At 41.7% G+C, this 20,151-nt stretch overlaps 1 protein-coding gene across 6 annotated transcripts in view; it reads left to right on the forward strand.

Moving 5' to 3' along the window:
- Positions 1-20,151, forward strand: part of PLEKHG1 (pleckstrin homology and RhoGEF domain containing G1) — a 126,994-nt gene that overhangs the window by 74,720 nt on the left and 32,123 nt on the right. For all 6 annotated transcript variants that reach the window (XM_064708139.1, XM_064708140.1, XM_064708141.1 and 3 more), the window contains one exon: positions 5,717-6,255. In XM_064708139.1, the coding sequence (XP_064564209.1) occupies positions 5,717-6,255 (539 nt within the window). The remainder of the gene's footprint in view (positions 1-5,716; positions 6,256-20,151) is intronic.

The raw sequence follows: 20,151 nt of genomic DNA on the forward strand, positions 1-20,151 counted from the left end.
TGCAAATACTGTAGCTCTCTAGTGTGCTGTTTTTCACAGAGGGTGTTAGTTTTAGAGCTGATATGTATTCATATACAAAATTTAGTGATTAAAAATCTGCTGACCTTCACTTGGACAGGATTCAGAGCAGAAGATATAGAGAGTGTGTTTAAGATCATTTGGGATTCATAGTGGATGGATTTTAATCTTTCTCAGGAAGCTGGAGAGCGGTTTTTTTTCACAGTTCCAGTGTTGCATTTTGGATTTAATACTGAGTGTAGAAATTGTTCTCAACTAGTTTTCTTAATTGTATCCACAGTATGAATGCTTTATTTGAAATATGAAGATATCTCACGGAAAAAAACCAGGAAAGATATTACTTGTACTCTCATTGCTTTTTGGTAGCTAAACTCCAGAGGTTGTGAGGACTGTAATTTCTGGTAATGTTGACTTTGTAGATAACACCTGAGGTGCTCTTTTTCTTGCCAGGAGAAAAGCAACAACAATGCTAATCATGAATATAAATTAACTTTGGAGTTTTTACTTATGCAGTATGTTGTAAAATTTCATGTGCAGTAAACAACTTGGAGGAATAAACACCTATATTTAGATAGGACTTTGATATCTTTAAGTCAGTTTTATATTTAAAGACAAAGCACTTTATCTCTCATTGTATACTAATGTTCTAGCATAGCCAAAGCTGCACAGATAATGGAAGGCCATTTATCATTACCATGAATTATTTACGTACTGCGGGCAGCGGTAATTATTACAGGAAGGAGGTTTTTGTTAAAGAAAAGCAAGTGATAGAAGAAGGTTCAGCATTTTTGGTGAGAACTTGTTTATGACTGCACAATGAAAATCCGAGACATGCCGAGATGGTTGTTTTGCATGTGCCTTCAGCCCTGTAACTAATATTAGAGTTGCCTGTTGGGATGAAACAGTAGTATTCCTTGCCCTTGCTTGTCTGTGGAGCAGGGACGTGTCATTGTTCTTGCTGGGGAGCACTCTGGGGTCGTGCCTTGCCAGTGTGTGTGTGACACAGGAGCAGGGAGCTTTGCAGTGGCTGGGAAGGGGAGAGGGTAACTGAATTAATGCAAAGGCACAAACAAGAAATGACCTTGTTTGCGGAGCACGTTTCCTTGTGAGTAGGGACAAGTAGTAATTATCCTCCTTTCAGTGCTGAACTAACAAGTAATTACTTTTATTCCTTAATTAAAGTATGCAAATTGGAGGTTATTTTTTTTTTTCTCCCCAGACTGAGTTAAATACCGTTATTCACAACTGACAAAAGTTCTCAATATTATTTTGGTTCATCCTTGAAAAGGTTCAGTAACCAAAAGAAAGCCTAACAAAAAAAGCAGTGAACCAGGCCAGACATGGGTCAGGGTATAGAGGACTTGCTCAGAGTGTGTGCCTCCAAAGGCTGTGGGGGTACCTGCAATTTCACACAGTGTTTGCAGACTGAGTTTTTATGAATGCACCTACCCTGGTGCTGCTGCTGAAACTGGGAATTTGGGGTGGACTGGGCTTGTAAATCAGTCCCACAGGGTATGGGACAAAGTACTTGCTTTTTATAGTAAGTTTCTATGAAAGACAGAAATTTGCAAGAGGTTACAGGGTTTGCAAAGGCACTGGGTCACTTATGATTCATAGAGAGCAATCCTGGGGAAGGCTGTTTACTCTCTCTTTACTCTCATTAATTCATTGGTGAATTTCTCAACAGGCATTTGCTACAGACCTCAGGTAGCTGGTGCGAGAGTGAAGTTACTTAGTGGTACAACTGCAGAGTAAAACTACTCTTCAGAGTTCTGAAAAGCCAAACTGCAGTGGTTAGTGGTAAAACTGCAGACTAAAACTACGCTTCAGAGTTCTGAGAAGCCAAATATAGATGCTGACAAGAGAAAATAGGATGGGCATGTGGCTGTGGCAATGAACTCCATTCAACTGCTCTCTGTCCTGATGCCCTGACTGCAGAAATCATCTAAAAACTCTTCCTAATTTTAACAGCAAGGGTAATTGTAGAGGTTGTTTTCCTACCTAAGTGTTTTAAGATGATCAAGTCCAACTGTTAGCCCAGTGGTTATGCCAATTCCACCACTAAACCATGTCACCAAGTGCCACATGTACACATCCTTTAAATACCTCCAGGGGTGGTGACTTCACCGTTTCCCTGTGTACCCCGTTCCAGTGCACTTGTGGTGGTACCAGTCATTGGTTTTTCTGGGTCTGGATTGAAGGCACTTGAGACAGTAATTCTTGTTCAGCCCATTTGGTAAATAAATATTTCCTAGTATCCAATCTAAACCTCCCCTGGTGCAACTTGAGGCTGTTTCCTCTTGTTCTAATATTTGTTATTTGGGAGAAAAGACCAAACCCCATCTGGCTACAACCTCCTTTTAGGCATGTAGTTATAGAGAGGAATAAGGTCTCCCCTGAATCTCCTTTTGTATTCATACCCTCACCTCTTTCAGATGCTCCTCATAAGATTTGTGCTCCAGACCCTTCCCAGCTCTGTTGCCCTTGTCTGGACACACTCCAGCACCTCAGTGTCTTTGTTTCAGTGAGGGGCCCAAAACTGAACACAACATTTGAGGTGTGGCCTCACCAGTGCCAATTACAATGCTCAGATGGGTTTCTGCAGACAGACTTGTGAAGCCTTGGAAGATTGACAGATCCAGTGTTACTGGGAATGGCTATAGCTTTTTCACAGCTCCCTATACCTGAGGCAGGAACTGGGAGCTGGGCAGAAGCAGGGTGTGCCCCCAAGCCCTGATTTCCATGAGCAGGGTGTTTGGTGTAGCACTTGGCAGCTGAGGGAAGGGAGCTGCTTCCTGGTTCCGTGCCATGCTGAAATCCCCACTCTGCTGTGCCCTGCCTTTCTTCCAGGTGTGCCAGCTACCCAGGTGCCTACCTGCTGCTCTGCAGGAACACTGGGCTCCTGCACCATCACAGTGCACCCTGAGAAACATATTTCACTGGTTGGAGACACAGTGAGCAAAACTGTAACAGAACTCTCCACAGAGAAGCCAAATGACAATTTATATCTGCCTGGGAAAGGAGTAAAAATGAAGCAAAAAGGAACTTTTCAGATTAATAGTCAGGATGAGGCTCTGAGGACACAACAGACCAAGTAGAAAATAGCTAGTTTGCTGTAATTTATGTAGAAGCATACAGGAATAGCAATTTGTGTAAAAAATAGAGGAACTTGAATCAACCATATTGCATGCAATTAATTAGCCATGCCTTGCAGTTGCCTGAGGTTTGCCAAGGTCGCTGGGAAGGCAGGTGTTAAAGAGCAAGCCCATTTTAACTATTACAACTAATCCTCAGCTTTTTTAGAAAGCAATGACACTGTCATTAAACATAAGAATAAGTCGATTTACTTTGGTTTTCTGAAACGTGTTAGGTTCTCCTAATGCTTCTGGCTACAAGTGTGTCCTATGTAAAACTACCTTACCATTTTTTCTGACTCCACTGTCATTGATATGAACTGTATTTTGCTTCTATTTTTAATATTACTGAAAGTTTCTGTGAAGCTACTTTTTATAATATTACAAAAATTCTTCTTTTTGTGAAAAAATTTTGTAATACTGCTATTAATGCCTTTGCATTATTACCTGAGAGGCAGACCATATGTCAGTGAAACAGGAAGAAAAGAATGTGGGGTAATGGAATTTCATAATATTTTGCCTTTACTTCCCTTCTAAATGTAGCTAATCAGGTGTTTCTTTGTCATGTAATTTTAGTAAAATACCTTGGAGTAACTTAGCGGAAGTGCTGCTCCTGTTATCTTGTTTATCCTGCACATTTTTCAAGGGGGCATTTTTCATTGAGCAGTGTTGTGCTTTCTAACTTGAATGTGAAAAATTATCCAAAGCTGATAACAAAAATACATTCTTTCTTATCAAAAATGTATACTTTCTTATCACCAATAATAGCAAGGCACACATCATTTTCTGTACCCACACAGAAACAAGAGAATTTCAATTTTCTCTTTTAATTTTTCTGCATTTTTCTCTTTTAATTTTTCCCTATTTTATTGCTTTATATCTTATTTTGGAATTGGTACTTGATGTGATTTTTTCAAAAAGAGTATGAAAATATGCTTCTGTGCTTCAAAACTAGAAGAACCTGGCACAAAGAAAGGCTATAGATGTTCAGACTACAAGATAAAACCAGAGGTACAGACCTTCTGAATTAGGATTTTAATCTCATGGCCAATTTCTAACCCTTGTAATGAGCAAATTAACTCTCAGTGTTAATTCTTTGCATCACCTTGAGGGCAATACTTCTTCTTAATAGAAAGTTAATCATGACTGAAATGGTGCTAATAATGCTCAAGTACAAATGAAATCTTATGCATTCAAGATAGACCAAATAAATCAAAACATTCTTCCCTGGTATTTTATTTCTGCTCGCTTTGGATTTATTTTGAAAAATGGGAGAGTTGCTTTCAGCTTTGGATGAAATCCTCCCCCTGCTCTGACAGCTGCAGGAGCTGTGTGTCGGGGAGGTTTCTGCTTGTAATTGCATAGCAAGTCTGACTCGGTTCAAGAAGGGCCACCTTAAAGGTTGGGCGGGTTTGATTTGCAGCTTTATGGTTTCTTTACTGAAACTGCTGTCAAGAGCTGTAATTACTGGTATGAATTTTTGAAAAGTTGTCACTGGACTAAAATAAGGACTAAGCTACTGTGCTGTGGGTAGCTTCAGTATTGCATTTCTTCCTAAATTGTTGCAAGTGTCCCTTTTTTCACAGGACAGGCATTATGAAATTCCATGAGTTTGTGGCAAGATTTTTTTTGGGAGGACATTTCTTACTGAAACAGAGCTTTGAAGTATTGAACTTATCTGCAGCTACTTTTGCTGATTCTTATGCTGTATTACACACAACTTGGCCAGTGACAAATCTGCATTGCATCGTGGACAGTGTCCTGCAGGGCAGTTTGGCAAGGAAAATAAAGCAGAATTGAAATGCCAACAGGAAAACAGACGTCTTATTTTGTTGTTGCACTGATCTGAAAAACAGCTTTGGGTCAGTTCAGCAGGGGGTAATATTCTGGCTTGAGTAGAACAGTTTTAGAATTACTTATTTTTCCCAGTAGAAAACTGAATTATTTGGCAGCACTCTTTCCGGTGGGGACTCTTTCTTCAGACACTACATTATTTTCTTTGGGAAATCATTCTGCTTTTAGTATTTTTGTGCAAGCCACAGAGCTGGTAATTGATAACTGCTTTTAGGTTTTTTTAAGACTGTTGGCTTTAGGGAATCCAAAATGAAAGACGCTTTCTGGAATCACTGTGTGTTTCTTGAGGTTTCTAAACCTCCCAAGCCAGGATCAGGGCTCAGCTGGGAGATAGCAGGGACTGCTCCCAGTAAACTTATGTGGGTCTATTATAACCTTGGAGAAAATGTTTTAGGTTCTGTTTTTGTCCTGGGCTGAGCCTGAGCAGTGGATGTGCCAGCGACAAGCCCAGCACACTGGCAGAAGAAGGATGTGCCAGAGGCAGAAATGTGAGCAGGAGGAATGTGGTGTTGTAGCCCTCATTGGGGGATCCCCACAATCTAAAAAGCATTAGAGTTACAGTGTGCCCCAAACCATGTTGTTCTGGTTGTCTTTTGGTTTAAATTGAATTTTGGCTGCTTTCTATACAAAAAGCTTTAAAAGTATCTGCCGTCGACTTTTGCGTTACATGGAGCAATAACAATAAATTCACTTCTTGTTTGTTTGTTTAGATGACTTCCACTTACCTCTTGATGTTGTACCAGCTGTGACAGAGGCCCTTGACTCCAAGAAGAAGGAGGAAGATTTGCACAAGGAGAGCAGAACTTTCCGCTACTGTGAGAAAAACACCATGGACCTGTCAGACAGTGACCGTCCTGTCAGCTTTAGTTCCACTTCCTCCTCCACATCCTCCAGGGACAGCCACTGCTCCTTTGGAAGCAGAATGACCTTGGTTTCAAACAGCCACTTGGGTTTGTTTAACCAGGATAAAGAAACAGGTGCCATCAAGCTAGAGCTGGTCCCAGCCAGGCGATTTTCCAGCAGCAAGACACGCAGAAACTCTGCTGTGGAGCAAGAGGATCCTGAGGGAAGCCCTGAGAAAAGGCCAAGCATGCCAAGGAAAGCAGAACCAAAAGGAGCAAGCAAAAACTGTGCAATGTCCCTGGTCACAGAGCCCACCAGCCCAAAGCTCCTCTACGTAGACAGAGTTGTCCAGGAGATTCTGGAGACAGAGAGGATGTATGTGCAGGATCTAAAAAGCATTGTCAAGGTAGGGGGCTTGGTTAATACAGTGTTGACTGTTTCTTAATGCCATTTTTTACTTGCTTGATTTCAGAGTGGGACAGATGGACCTGACAAAGGAACTGGCGTTTGCTGGTCTTTATAAATTAGTGTAACATCATTGTTCAAATGTATTTCTAGTTTTTATTTAATTAGATAAATCTAGGATGTTACTGTGTGTTCATGAAGAAATAAGAGAAAAAAACATCCAACAGCTGACAGCAGTAGTGAACAAAGAGTGATTAAAAAAAATTAGATTGCTCTGTGTCCTAGAATGTATAGTAAGAAGCAAGAGGGATTTAACTGCCTTTTATGCTTTATCTGAAGGGTCTTACTGATTTTTCCCGGCCCTCTCAGAGTCCTTGCCCTGCAAGTTCTTTCCTGCCTTTTCCCCTGTCCCTTTCATACAGCTCACAGCTGCAGTCTGTTCTCTCTCTATCCTTGGCCTGTAGTGTTTAATATGGCATATGTATCTGCTGGAAAATACTGATTGTTGGCTGTAATATGAAGTAATTACATTTTCTTTAATGTTTATTCTGAAGGGGTGCAGCATTTATTAGCAGCAGTAGAGTTTTTGTCCAATCCCTAGCCTAACAGTACTTTTCATTTTCTCTTTCTAGTACAGGGAAAAATATGGACGAGTCCTTCTGTGGATTGTTCTTTTCACTCTGTACTTGTGTCCGTGTCATCAGCATCATTCTGCTTTGCATTTTTTAAGATGACAGTTGATTTCCTTGGCTACTGTTTGTAGCCTACATGTTTAACACACAAAGAAGTGCTTAGTGTGCTGTTTGTATAACCTGGAGCTCCAGGTAGGTGTATGTGGCCATCTGAGATAGGAAATACCAGCCAGCTGGAGACACTCTTCCCCACCTACAGCTCTAAGCTGCATGGTCCCACAATAGCAGGGGAAAAATGTGAAGGCTTTGATAACTAAAATTCATGTTGTGATTAAAACAGCAGTACCCCACCCTGCAAAGTTCTGAGAAAGGTTGCTGCTTCTCCAAGATTTCATTGGTTTCCATAGCTGGTGCTGTTTCACTACATTCAACTGTTGCCTGAGTTTCATTTTGGACTGTTTAAGGTTGTCAGATGTTGCAGAACCAAGTCAGCTTCTGTGTATAGTAACCACCCATAAGGCACGATTTCCAGGGTTTTGGTTCCTTAGCCCTCACTCATCCTCCTGTGCTGTGAACTCTACAACTTGAGAAACTGAAAACTAAAATGAATATCTTGTAACAGATTTTCCAATTACAAGCAAGAATACTAATAAATGTTTTCTGGAAAATACTTCAAGCATCACTAGAGTGGATGTAGAGTGAATAAGGCAAATGCATTTTTAGTTGTGGAAGAACTGAAGCAGTTGTGAACCTGTGAAATGCCCAAGCCTGTTTCCTGCAGCAACTGATAAAGAATCTAGAAAGCTTCATGTGAAACTGTCTGGTCCAACCTCCCAGCTCAAGCAGGGCTGTCCTAGAGCCCTTGGCACAGGATTATGTCCAGATGGTCCTTGAATACCTCCAGTGAGGGAGACTCCACAAACCTCTTTGGGCAATCTGTTCCAGTGCTCAGTCACCCTTCCTCATATTCATGTAGAACTTCCTGTGCATCAGTTTCTGCCCATTGCCTCTCATCCTAGTGCTTGGCACCCCAAAGAAGAGCCTGGAAGCATCCTCTTCACACTCTCTCTTCAGGTGCTTCATTGACAAAATTCCCCTCTTCTCAAGGCTGAACAAGCACAACTCTCTCAACCTTTCATTGTAAGAGTGATGCCCCAGTGCCCTAATCATATTCATTGTCCTCTACTGGACCCACTCCATGTCTCTGGTGCTGAGGGGCCCAGGACTGGACACAGCACTTCAGAAGTGGCCTCATCAAGGCTGAGTAGAGGGGCAGAATCCCATCCCTTGACCAGCTGGCAATGCTTTTCCTAAGGCACCCCAGGATACCATTGGCCTTCTTGGTCACCAGGGCCACTGCTGGCTCATGGAGAGCTTGTTGTCCACCAGGACCCCCAGAAGCTTATGTGCAGAGTCTAAAAGTAGTAAGGAGGGCTGGTTTTTTTGGGGTTTTTTTTGTGTCAGGGTGGGTTTTTTTTTTGGCAGAGAGAGGGAGAAAGAGGAGGGGGGCAACCCACATACAAAGAGCTGAAAACTGAAGAGGTATCAGATTGAGGACAGCACAAGAACAAAAAGGAAAAAATCAATAGGTGCTCTTTTAATCACCCTCTGCCCCATCTAAGAACTATCATTAGAGATGTAGTCTAATGCTTTTTGTCCTCTAGTAGAGGGATTTGCTGATGTTACATTCTCTGTAGGCAGTAGAAACATACTTTAAAAGAACATGTTCTCACTGTTATTACCAGGACTTTCAAGCACGTTTCAGGGCTGGAACTGAAAGGGTGTCAACATTCACATCCATTAATCTACATTCTCTACATTTCTGGTGTAAAAATGCAAAGCAAATTTGCATACATTTTCCTTTCCTTTGGTGGGGGTGCTATTTGTTTGGGCTTTAGATTTTTACGGTGTGGGAGCTTTTTTGTATTAGTTTCAGTGGTAGTTTTGTTTATTTCTCTTGATCATTTCTTTTTTATATCCACGCTCTTTCCCATTAGCCAGATCATTAATGAATACATAAACCAGGATGGAAGGCAGGATTAGCCCCTAGTGTATGCCACCAGCCACTGGCCTCCAACTAGATTTTGTGCCTGTGATCACCACCCTCAGGTTCAGCCAGTTCTCAGTCAAACTTTCTGTCTGCTTATCCAACTCCTGCTCCTCCAGCTTGTGCATGAGGATGTCAAGGGAGTTAAAAGCCTTCCTGAAGTCAAGGTAGACACTATCCACTGCTTTCCATTCATCTACCAAGCCAGTCATTTCATAGTTAAAAGGTTATCAAACTGGTCAACTTTCCCCTGGTGAATACCTGATGGCTGGTCTTGATTACCTTTTTGTCTTTAGTGTGCCAGGAACTGGTTTCCAGGGCTAACTGAGCACAAATGACCTACTAACATGGGTGGTTGTGAAATTGCATGTAGGATCCTGGTACTAGTCATAATATCAAAAGTCAGCTCATTAAGCATTAGCCTAGCACAGTATTTTGGGCAGTGTCCTTTCCACCCTATCTTGTCCTTAGAACATGGAGTTGTCATGCCTGAAGTAAAATACTATGGAGGAATGGGGCAAAATAGAATTTCACCCTTTTTTATGCCCATATTGACCTAATGATGTTAGGTCATTGGTTAGTAAATAAAGTCATAAATTCTGTTGCCTTTTGAATATCTGGGTGATCTTAACAGTGCCAGGTTGGTAGACAGAAGTAGAAGTTGACTTCATGGGATGTGGTTAATGCGATTTTTAAGTGATCCTGGAGAGCTGCTGAGGTTTTCCAGTTTTCTTTCCAACTGCTGACAAGAAGTATTTGGCAGGCTTAGGATGAGTGAGAGCAGGCTGTACAGGTGCTGTTTGGCACCTTTGTTCCAGGATAAGCATTAAAAACCAACTGCTTTTCTAGCAGTACAGCCATTTTGCCTGTGACCTGGAAGGACAGTTTGGGTTAGCATTGTTTTGAGGTGTGCTGCTGTGATTCTTGCACAGGCAAGCATTGCAACAAGGATAGAGTGAACTTTTCCACCATTTGCTACATTTTATCAGATGATCTGTTAAGGATAATTACAATTTTGAATGAGTGCAGCTTGAAGCTTGTTTTGGGCAAGTTTGTGATGAGAAACTGGATACCTCTGCTTCCTGCTTGTGTCATGCTGACAGGTGTACTGGCCAGGACAGAACTCACTGACCTTTTCCTCTTCAGGACCTAGCCTGACTTTTTCAAGTAGTAATGTAATTATAATAGACCTAAACTTCAATTAGAGTCACTTACAGAAGTGATTTTATTTTCCCCTGAGTAAAATGCTGTCCCTGAAGTTATAAAAAAAATCTGTGTTTTGCCCTTGCAGTTCATAGGTGTCAGAAGCCCCCATTCATAATGTGTATAAATGCTTGTAACTGTAGAAAGACATAGACATTTCTGTTTTGCCTTTGCAAAATTAAAAAATAATGCAAATGCACTATTACAATACTTGCATCTGCACCCCTGTCAGTATAATAATATAATTAAAAGGTCATTGGTATCTGTAGAATGACTAGAAGGGACTAAAGTGTGCATTGTTTGCACATATATATATACATATATTGATGTAAACATAGGTTGAGATTCAGAAATCTTGAACTCTGTCTGAAAGCTGGGAGATTCACTTATGTAAATTGATTCCTCTACACTTTAATCCCAAATGTGACTTCCGTTTTTAAAGCATCTCCACTGAGCCAGTTGAAGTCTTTGTCCTTTCTCCTCTCCAGATTTTTGGTCCCTGGCCCCCTCCTTTTATACTTAAGTCTCCTCATTTGAAAAAGTCTCATTCCCCTCTGCACAATCTCCTGCTTATGATCTTTCTGCCTCTCTGTCCTAAGTCTTCTTTCAGTAAATCCCATCTGCATCCCATCAGTATGTTGTCTCATTTCCTTAAATGATCTTTTGCTTTTTAGTATTAATCTTTCCCATGTTCTTCATTTCTGCTGATTCCGGAGCTCTTTCCATAGTTCTGTCAGCAGGCCTGACAACATTTTCATCACCATTCCTAATTTTTCTGCCCTCTTAAGTACACAGAAGTTAAGAGGGATGTCCACCAGGCTTTCCTTGGTTCCCATTTTGTCCTTCTTATCTTTCTGTAGCACTCCTTTATGTCTCCTCTGCCCTGAAATTGCACAGCATGCTTTTCTACACTGTTTGTGGCTTGCAGAGAGTCACTGAGATATGGGAACAAACTTTTCCATGCTCTTGCCTCAGAGGATTGGATCTGAACCAGATATCACTGGCAGCACCTGAGAATGGCACTTGTGGGTTAAGGCCTTGTGAAGCCTGAGCTGAACCTTGCAAAGGACCATTGCTAGAAATTCCTATTGAGGATACATGAATTTGGAGGGTTTCTCTTCCCCCCACCCCAGTATGGTCAAAAGTAGGGGAATTTACATTAAGGCAGCAAAAGGCACTACTCTGAGAAACAAAGTCTCCATTATGCTTGAATCTGCTGCTGTCTCTCCCTGAGACACGAGGATATGGTTCATGTCCCTGCTAGTCAGCCTGGGGGTGCTTGTCTTCTCAGGGGAAAGGTCACCAAAATTTTTCAACATGAGCAAAAAAGGGCATTCCTTCTCAAAAAGCCTCAGGGGAATGGCTTTGCTGAAATCTCCTGGAACAGCTCATCAGGGAGGCAGGTTTCTGGCATGGAAAGCTTCATCTGAGGTGAACACGTCTGTTGAAGCTGTACACCCCTTGTGGGCTGGGGGCAAGCCTTGCAAGGGGAAATATTGGATATTTGAGGTAGATACGTGTTGGGGCACCCGTGATGAGGGGAAACCCTTCTGAGAGGAAGTCAGTGTTGGAATGTTATTGTTCCCTGTTTCCTGTCTCCCAGTGCTGCAGTAGAGGACGTCTCCCTCTGTGTTTTAAGCAGTTAGTTAAAAAGATCACTCTGAAGACTGCAGTGTGCACATTGCCACTTGTGATGTGTTAAAAGAATAGCTGATTGTGTTCTGGGTTTGTTGGGTAATGTAGCTCTGAAAGTTAATTCTTTGTAGACTCAAAACCTGAGATTTCCAGTATAGCTAAGGCATCTTTGTTCCCACATTATAGTTAATTTCTACATGTGACCTCTTTTTCTGTGCCTGCTAGCCTGCATATCTGGGAAAGACACCTTTGGATCGCTGACATAGGTTGCATGTGAAAATTTGGATAAACAATTTAAATTACGTGAAAAACAAATACTATGTTTTGTATAAATGCAGTATGATTATGCAACAGTGATAAGTTTAATTGTGATTAGTATTTGTTAAATTTTTGAGCTGAACTTTCTCACTGTTTTTCTTTTGTCCATGAAGAAAGAGCAGTGTCAAATTCTGATTGACCTCCTTAAGGGAAAGCTTGGCTTAAAAGCAAGGGAAGTTTTGTCTAGTACTGAGATATCACAGCTGAAACTGAAGCATCTCAGTACATGTCCAAGAGGCATTCTTGGAGTTTGTGAAGTTTAAACAGAGCAATATAAAGCAGAGCAGAAAAATGTTCCACTTAATGAATTTGTAATGAATTTGTAAATAGGTTTATTAGAGGGCAGTATTGTTGTGTTTTGTTTCTGGAGTTGCTGTTTATGAATCAGGACCAGTGCAGGCTGCTGAGAAGGGAGGGAGGTAGGAACGCCACAGGGTAAGTTACCAAACAGGTGTAAATAGCTGTTCTGGCTACCTTTGAATAAAAGCAAATCAGACTTCATTCTTCTGATGCATTTCATAGTTCATAGGGATAGTTGCATAGATGCATTTCAAGAAGTCCACAGGGATAGTTCAGTTTTCCCTGTGGACTTCTTCCTTCCTGTATGTGAGCCATATTAAACATCCTTAAGCAACCTAAATTAGTGGAAGTATACACAAACTGGGTTTTGTGTTTGTATCCTAAATAGTTTTAGATGCCGTTGTTTCTGGAACTCTGAGATCTTGAACAGAAGTGTTTTGCCAGGTACATATGCTGTAAACTCCTCATCATATGTGCCCTTTAGTGATGCCTAACAAAAGCAGAAGCAAAACCCAAACCTTGTTTTGCTTCTGGGCAGGATGGGAATGGTTCTGGGTTTTGGAGAAAGAGGTTTTATAGCTGTACAGTAGGAATATCATAGGTTGTGTACAACCAGAAGTAACCTAATAAACAACTTGTGTGGTGTAAGCATCTGCTTATGCTGTGGCATGAACATGGAGCTGTTTGTAAACTAACTTCACAGGAAATACACAAAGCCAGGGTTAAATATTCCAATGCATGGTTTTTCTTATCTGCATTGTTACTACTTCGGTCTTATTTCTGCTGGCAACATTTATAAATGTCTTTCATTCAGCATGTTCCCAAGTAAGACACTCAATAAAATATCATTGCTGCCTTCTGTTTCCTTCACCTGTACTTTGCATCCAGTTCTTATCTTACATCTACATTGTAGAAACTTGCTGGGACAGAGTCTGTCTTTGTCAGGTGATTGCAGAGCTTCACTGGTTGACTGGGACTGCAGACATTAAGACAGCACAAATGTATAGCTGTAGCTTTGGGTTTGTTTTAAGGTCAGCTCTGTGTTTGGACAGCACAGAAGGGTGAGTTACACTGCAGTAATAAATGAGCTGTCTATAAATGTACAGTGAGCCTTTCTTAAGCTGTGGGTGGGAGAGAAGCAGCAGGGAGGGCTGCAGCTCTTCCAGGGAGCCACAGAATTGCCGAAAAGCCTGGCTGCTGCTGCTCTTGTCCTCCCTTTTCTGGCAGCAGGGTGTAAATCATTCGACCGTGCTGTCTGCAACCTCCTACCCACTTGCTGAATGTGAATGAATATAGATTAAAGGATAGAAGTTAATCTTCTGTTCCAGAAAGCTTTATTCTTTTGGGAGCAGGGAGGCAAGGGGAAGATGTAATTTGAATATGGAGTGTGCCGTTTAGGAGTGCTGGTGGCGGCCTGGGGACTGCAGGATTGAAACGGCCTTCCTGTGACTGCACTGAGGCTGGAGCAGGAGGTTGTATCCCTGCCTAGGGGGGTGCATGGAGCCCTTCTGGGATTCAGGAATTAACAAAAGAGAGGTCTGTTCACCTCTGCCCTCCGTCTTGTTGTTGCTTACTGGCCGTGGATAAGGAGCTCCACGGAGCAGAGCAGCGGCAGGTCTACAAAAGTTTATAGAGTAGGCAGGAAAACTGTGAAGAAGAGATCTGAGAGTGAAGGGGCAGGGAGGGGATGTACAGCTTATGCTGCAAAATTTTCAGTAAACATTACAATGTTTAATGAGATTATATCTTTTTTGCAGAATGCTTGGGATTTTCCAAAGAAATTCCATCACGTGGAGGTGATATCTTAAAGGCAAAGATATTTTGCATTTCCACCCAGGCCATAGTTTCTGGACTTTTCTTTGTGTATATACTCATTTCCATTTTGGTCCATGGAAACACTTGACTACTTTTAAAGTTGTTATATCACTGTTATTAAATATTACTTGTCAGTGAACAATGTTCTAGTGATCCATGACCTTTAAGCCTGAATGCTTAACAAACCACATAGTAGTCTCTCTCTTTTCTGCTCTTACCACTCCTGCAAATTAAGGTGTGGAGGTAGCTGCTATTTTTCCTGGTTTCATGAGCAGACCATTTTGCAAATAAGACACTTGAACAAAGTTTTCCCTTGCAAACCACCCACTATAAAGTTCCATTTCATTGCTCTTCATATATTCATAAGAAAAGCCATCCAGAAGTCTCTGGTAATCATGTGGTTACTAGGGTTAAGATAAATGTGCGTTTAGGATGTGTGCAGATTTTCTCCATTTTGCTGGGTTTGCATTTTCATTCTTTGGAAAACAGACTCTTTCAGTTTCCCTTCTTGCGTTTTAAAATAAACATTTCTCTTCTGGAATGTCTCATTTAACTTGTAAGCATATTGAGATCTCTTTTAAAAATGTTATCATTCATTTGCCTTACAAATTGGGGGAAAGTTTATTTAACAGGGCAAGGGTCTACACCACAAGGCTCAGGTTCTTTTCCTGGGCAATTCATATATTGGAAGTCCAAATATGCCTTAATAATTCTCAGTGTTTTGTTTGATTATGGTTCAATAAGCTTATAATCAGACCCTCTAAAGTGTTTTGTGAAAAATAATTTATAGATGTCCTGATGAAGTTTAATTTTTTTTTAAATTTATAATTACTAAGAACTTCCAGCTGGTACTTTTTTTGAGTAAGATTGAGATTATTGAATGACGATGGTGATTGACACCAGTGATATAGATCTAGAGATCTTTATAGCACTTCATCTGCCTGGGTACCTCAAACTAATTGACATCCTAATTACTACTACTAATATTACTATTATTGTGTTCATTTGGCTGTTTTCATTACTGTAGGTTATTTCTTCTGTGTTTCCTTTTAACTTTAGAAAGGCATTAGGTGAAGGCATCACATTACTCCTTAATGACATGTCAGTAAACTACTGATAGCATTTGTAATTCCGTGATCTCCACCTGTGCTCTGAACTTGCTCCTTACCACACCTCTGAGCAGCAATTTTGAGTGCCACTTTCTGGGAAAAATCTTGTTACTCTGATGTGGCAGTGGATGCTGGCTGATAACTGAAGATAAATGTGGGACATGGTTTTAATCAGTGGGTTTCAACTTCAATAAGTTCTTGTGCTGAAGTGTCTAAGTGGGGTTTCACATGAGTTTCTGTTCCTGGTGATTTACCCATAATCATCTTTACAGATGTTGGACCATTTACAGAACTTGTCTGTGTAGAAGCCATCAATCACAATTTTGATGTGAGTGCTTTTAATGCATCTCTGTAAAATTACAGTTTGATTTAACTGACATCCTGCCTTTCAAGGTATCTTTTTAAGATGGGAGATTTTAGCATGGAATTCCTGCAGTGGAACAAGGGAATAATATTAACTCTGACCGTGTTTCATTAGAGCAAAAGTTCACTACAACAAAGAAGGCAAAAATCCATGAGAGCAGTCCATACAGGCAGGCTGACAGTTCAATGCTGGATCAGCTGGTGTCAGGTTTTAACCCTCCCAGAGAGCTTTATAGGCACAGCATTCATGCTAAAACTTCTCATGGGACAAAGAATAAAGCATACACTGGGCAAAAGAGAGGACATAAGAACCTTGACTGGTGGAGTAGATATTGTAGGACATGTGAGTCGTCCCACCCCAGTCCTAGAAGGGAACTGTGGGCCAGAGCTGGAAATTGATACAGGCATGCTCTGACACTGGGGCAGGGCAAGAGGATGTGCAGAGCTTGCTTTAAAGGCTCAGGCTCTAAAGCAGGGATGGGGAACGCAGAGCTGCAGGAAGCTGTTCTGCTGTCTCCCAGCCATGCTCGCTGGTGAGGCAATTGTCCTTGCCCAGGGCCCCTGTGAATGGATTCAGTGCAACAGAGTGTTGAGGGACCTCTCACTGACAGAGTTTTCCAGGGCAAATTCTTTAGTTCATTTCCTGAGATTAGCTGTGCTCTGACAGCTTGAAGTCCTGTGACAAGATCTCCTGACTGTTAAATTGTTGACATTGATGTGCCCTAGAAATTTCTAACTTTGTATAGGACTGTGCCTGTGCTCATGTCTGCATGGGCACAACTGTTCAAAGGCAGCCTAAAAGAAAGTGTGTGTTTCCAAGGTGCAAGACATAGTGTTAGGACTGAGGAATCTCTCACTGCTAATTTTGGCTGACACATAACTCCCCCTGTGGCTTTCCATGCGTGTGGATGAAGCCAAGGGGGCCTACTAGGGGTCACTACTTCCAGGCCTAGTAGCTGCAAATGGGACAGTGTTTTAATATCTATAATATTGGTGAGGAAGTTGAATGTCCCTCAGGAATAGCTACACAGAAAAAAGTGCTTTTTTTAAAAAATCCACTTCTCCAGGAAAAATTTCAGTTAATACTGTTAACTTATTTACAAACCCCTAACGGTGTGAAGTGTAGGGAGATCTCAGTCACGATCACCTTACTCTGCAGTGTTAAACAGTGGAAATAAAACTTACATGTGCTTTCTCTATTTTTAGTCTTTCCTCATGCCCTGTTCTCCCGAGTGCTCCCACCATCAATCTCTGCCCTTCCTGCATGCAGTCAGTATCGCCTTACCGTGTCACGCTTTATTGCCGCTGCCCGCGGGCTGCGTGTGAGCCAGCTGCACGTGTCCTTTTGGCACTTGGCACTTCCCAGGAAGCTGGCTCCAAGCACATGTGAGCTCAGTGTGGACCCTCCACCATCCGCCCAGGGAGAGGGCTGGTGCTGGTGACGTGGCCTCCTGCCAGCTCAGACACTCAGCTCTTCAGCAGGGATATAAGAGAGGAAAGAAATCAATCACAAGCCACAGCTAGTGTCAGACTGTGTAAAGCAGATGGGTTATCTTGGCTGCTCCCATTTGGAGGGGGGCTGGCCGTCAGTGCTGGGAGGTCTTCTCCATGTCCTTTTCCCTTGATGGCAGCGTAAGTGCTCTCCAAGCATGTCCTTGGATGTGTAGGCATGTCCTCCCAAGCCCACCTGCAAGGCCTGGCACGCCCATTTCCCACAAGGGCAGAGCTTTGCTGCTGCTGTCAAGTAGCAGTCTAACATGCAAGGTACAGAGGGATGTAAAGCAAAAGGAAAAGGTGAGGAGGAAGCACACAGAGCACAGGAGCTTTCTGCTCACACTGCAGAAGAGAGCAGAGGAGGCTGTGTCTCCAGGCCTGCATTGTGCTCAGAAGGACCCTGGCTGAGGCTGTTGGTCAGTGGCAGCACTGTGCTGTGCCTTAGCGGCCATAGCCCCAGGTAGAGGCCGGTCCTTCAGACCTGTTCGTGCTTTGGTCTCTGTGAGCTTTTTCCAGCTTCAGATGTCTGTGTACAAAACCCCACCAAGTACCAGTAAAAGCAGAAAGTAGAAAGACATGCTCACATAAATTTTCTTTTTTATTTAGGTTTCTGGGTTTGCTTGTAGTGAATCTGTAGGGTGGACAGTGCAAGCATTTTTAGGTTTCAGTCCCTTGGACTCATATAGCTGAAGGAACCAGAGCAAGATAGCAAAGTATGCTTAGTATATAAATGTACATTGCCTTTGCAGAGCAAAGCAGTACTTTAAATAATTGAAAAGAGCTGCAGTGAGATGCCCTGACCAAAATTCATCATCCTTGGCCACCTGTTGTGTGGATAGCCTGCTATTCTTTGAACCACAAGGCATTCAGAGTATGCTGCTATGCATGCTGGATAAATTAATAAATAAAATAAATAATGGGGGAAAAAGAATAGAAAAAAAAATCAGGCAAAAGGTGAATTGGTACATATTACAATTACCTGTAAATTAGCAGAATAAGCACTGGGAAGCATTTTATAGTGTCTAGTCTAATGTAGATCTCTGTTGCCCAACTTTCTTAGTGTGCAAGTGTGTGGCTAGTTGGGGCAGCATGGCTCGAGCTAGCAGGCTACATACAGGATCCATTCCATGGCATGTTTTCCTTCTGGCCTGCAACCTTTGCCTCCGAGTGGTGTAGAAGCAGTGCTTAGGTGCCTAAGGCTGCTGAGCTGTTTCAGTGGTCCCTCTTCTGCACAGTGATCTGATTTTGGCCAAATAGATCATTATTGGGTAGAGGGGAGTTGAGAAATAATATGGCCATGAGTATGGGGTAGTACTTAGGAGTAAAATCTGCTTTACTGGTAGCACAGATCTAGGGAGTTTCAGAAAACTGAGGGTCTGAATGATGCTATGGCACTGCCTGGATCATGCCCTGCTTGATTTAATGTTACCTATCCTTCCTCTGTCTACAACACTACTAGAAGCCACTGAAGTTTTGATAAATACCTGGTTTTAAATAGTTTTAGGTCAGAGACTGAGGTTTTGTGATGTAAGTCTTCAACTCGAACCCAGAGTGTGTTGCTGAAATCAGAGACACAGGGCAGCTTCTCTTTCTCCTGCAGCTTGTTTAGGCATTAGAAAGCAGTTTCCTAGTGGATAGAATCCCTTTTTGATTCGTTTCTGGTATTGATATTTAATCAGATTTTCAGTGCTGTGTGCCTTGTGTGCCTGCCTCTTGGCAAAGGTGTACCTGTGCCACTACACTGCTCTTTTAACAATTTTGCTTCTCTTTTGTGATATTTCTATATGCACACTCCTGCCCTGTAAAGGGATTATGAAGAACTTGTATATATATTTCTTGCAGAGCAGAATAAAAATTGTTTCTTGTTTTATAAGGCAGTCTGGTTTTTTACCTATTTTTTTAGAATTACTATATTAATATTAGCATTAATATTATTCCTTTTTATGTGCAATTTTAACATTACCACAGTGATGGCTGATTTATTCTATGGTCTAAACAGCAGTAGATGGAGTTTTTAGTGTTAGGGGTGTGTATGTGTTCAAAGAAGAACCAGGGTGGCTAGATAAAAAGGTCCCACTCATTTGCATTTGGTTTCTAAAGTTTGGTCATGGAAAACATTAATCAGTATGTGAAAATAATTTTGCTCATGTTGTGCTTTTCTTGACAGTTTTCTCATTTCTGAATCATATTTTTTAGCCTCTAAGGTTAGTGTTTTCATAATTTTATTCCTCTAGAGATCTTTTTTTTTGTGATTGTGGAGGAGGAGACGGTAGTTAGGCTATGCAGCTTCTAGCAGACATTGCTTCTGATGGATTTGGCATGATGAAAGACAAATGGGGAGAACACCAAACCCAGCAAGAAGGGCAGGGCAGTCTGGCAAGACTCTCCTAGTTTTTGGAGAGTTTCAAGGAAAAGGGAGGAGAAAATTATGCAATACTATGAGAGCAAACCATGGTCCATAAATCAATCTAAAGAGCTGGGCATTTGTGAGGGGTTTTTCTCTCCTATAAAGTAAGCTAGGTGTTTATGCCATAACTGCAGAGAAGCAGTAAAAGGCAAAGGTTATAAACAAATCATTCGGTGCCGACAGAGGGTTCATAGATGCTGACAAGAAACAAATAAAGTGAATAAGGTCAGTACTCTGTTCTGATACATTTCATTGATTTCTGAACCATGTCATTACATTTGCAGCCTGCCCTGTTATCTTGTAGCTCCAAACCTTTCATTATAGCTCCAGATGATAACAGCTGTTGATACACGGCTGTGACTACCATGGGGGTAAAGTACCATTTGCTAAGAAATAATGAGGAAAACCCCCACGTCTGGATAGCTTTGATCTGCCTGTGGCATTGTCCTTGCAGAAGGTGTTATATGCCAATACTGCATCTGTTTCCTGGATGAGTTCATGAAGCCTTTATGAGAGCACACGTGCCCTATAAAGCAGTATAATCAGACAGGTCCCACTGGCTGAGCCAGTGCAA

This window comes from Zonotrichia leucophrys, chromosome 3 (genome assembly GCF_028769735.1).
Source record: "Zonotrichia leucophrys gambelii isolate GWCS_2022_RI chromosome 3, RI_Zleu_2.0, whole genome shotgun sequence".
In the NCBI taxonomy this organism is placed as follows: Eukaryota; Metazoa; Chordata; class Aves; order Passeriformes; family Passerellidae; genus Zonotrichia; species Zonotrichia leucophrys.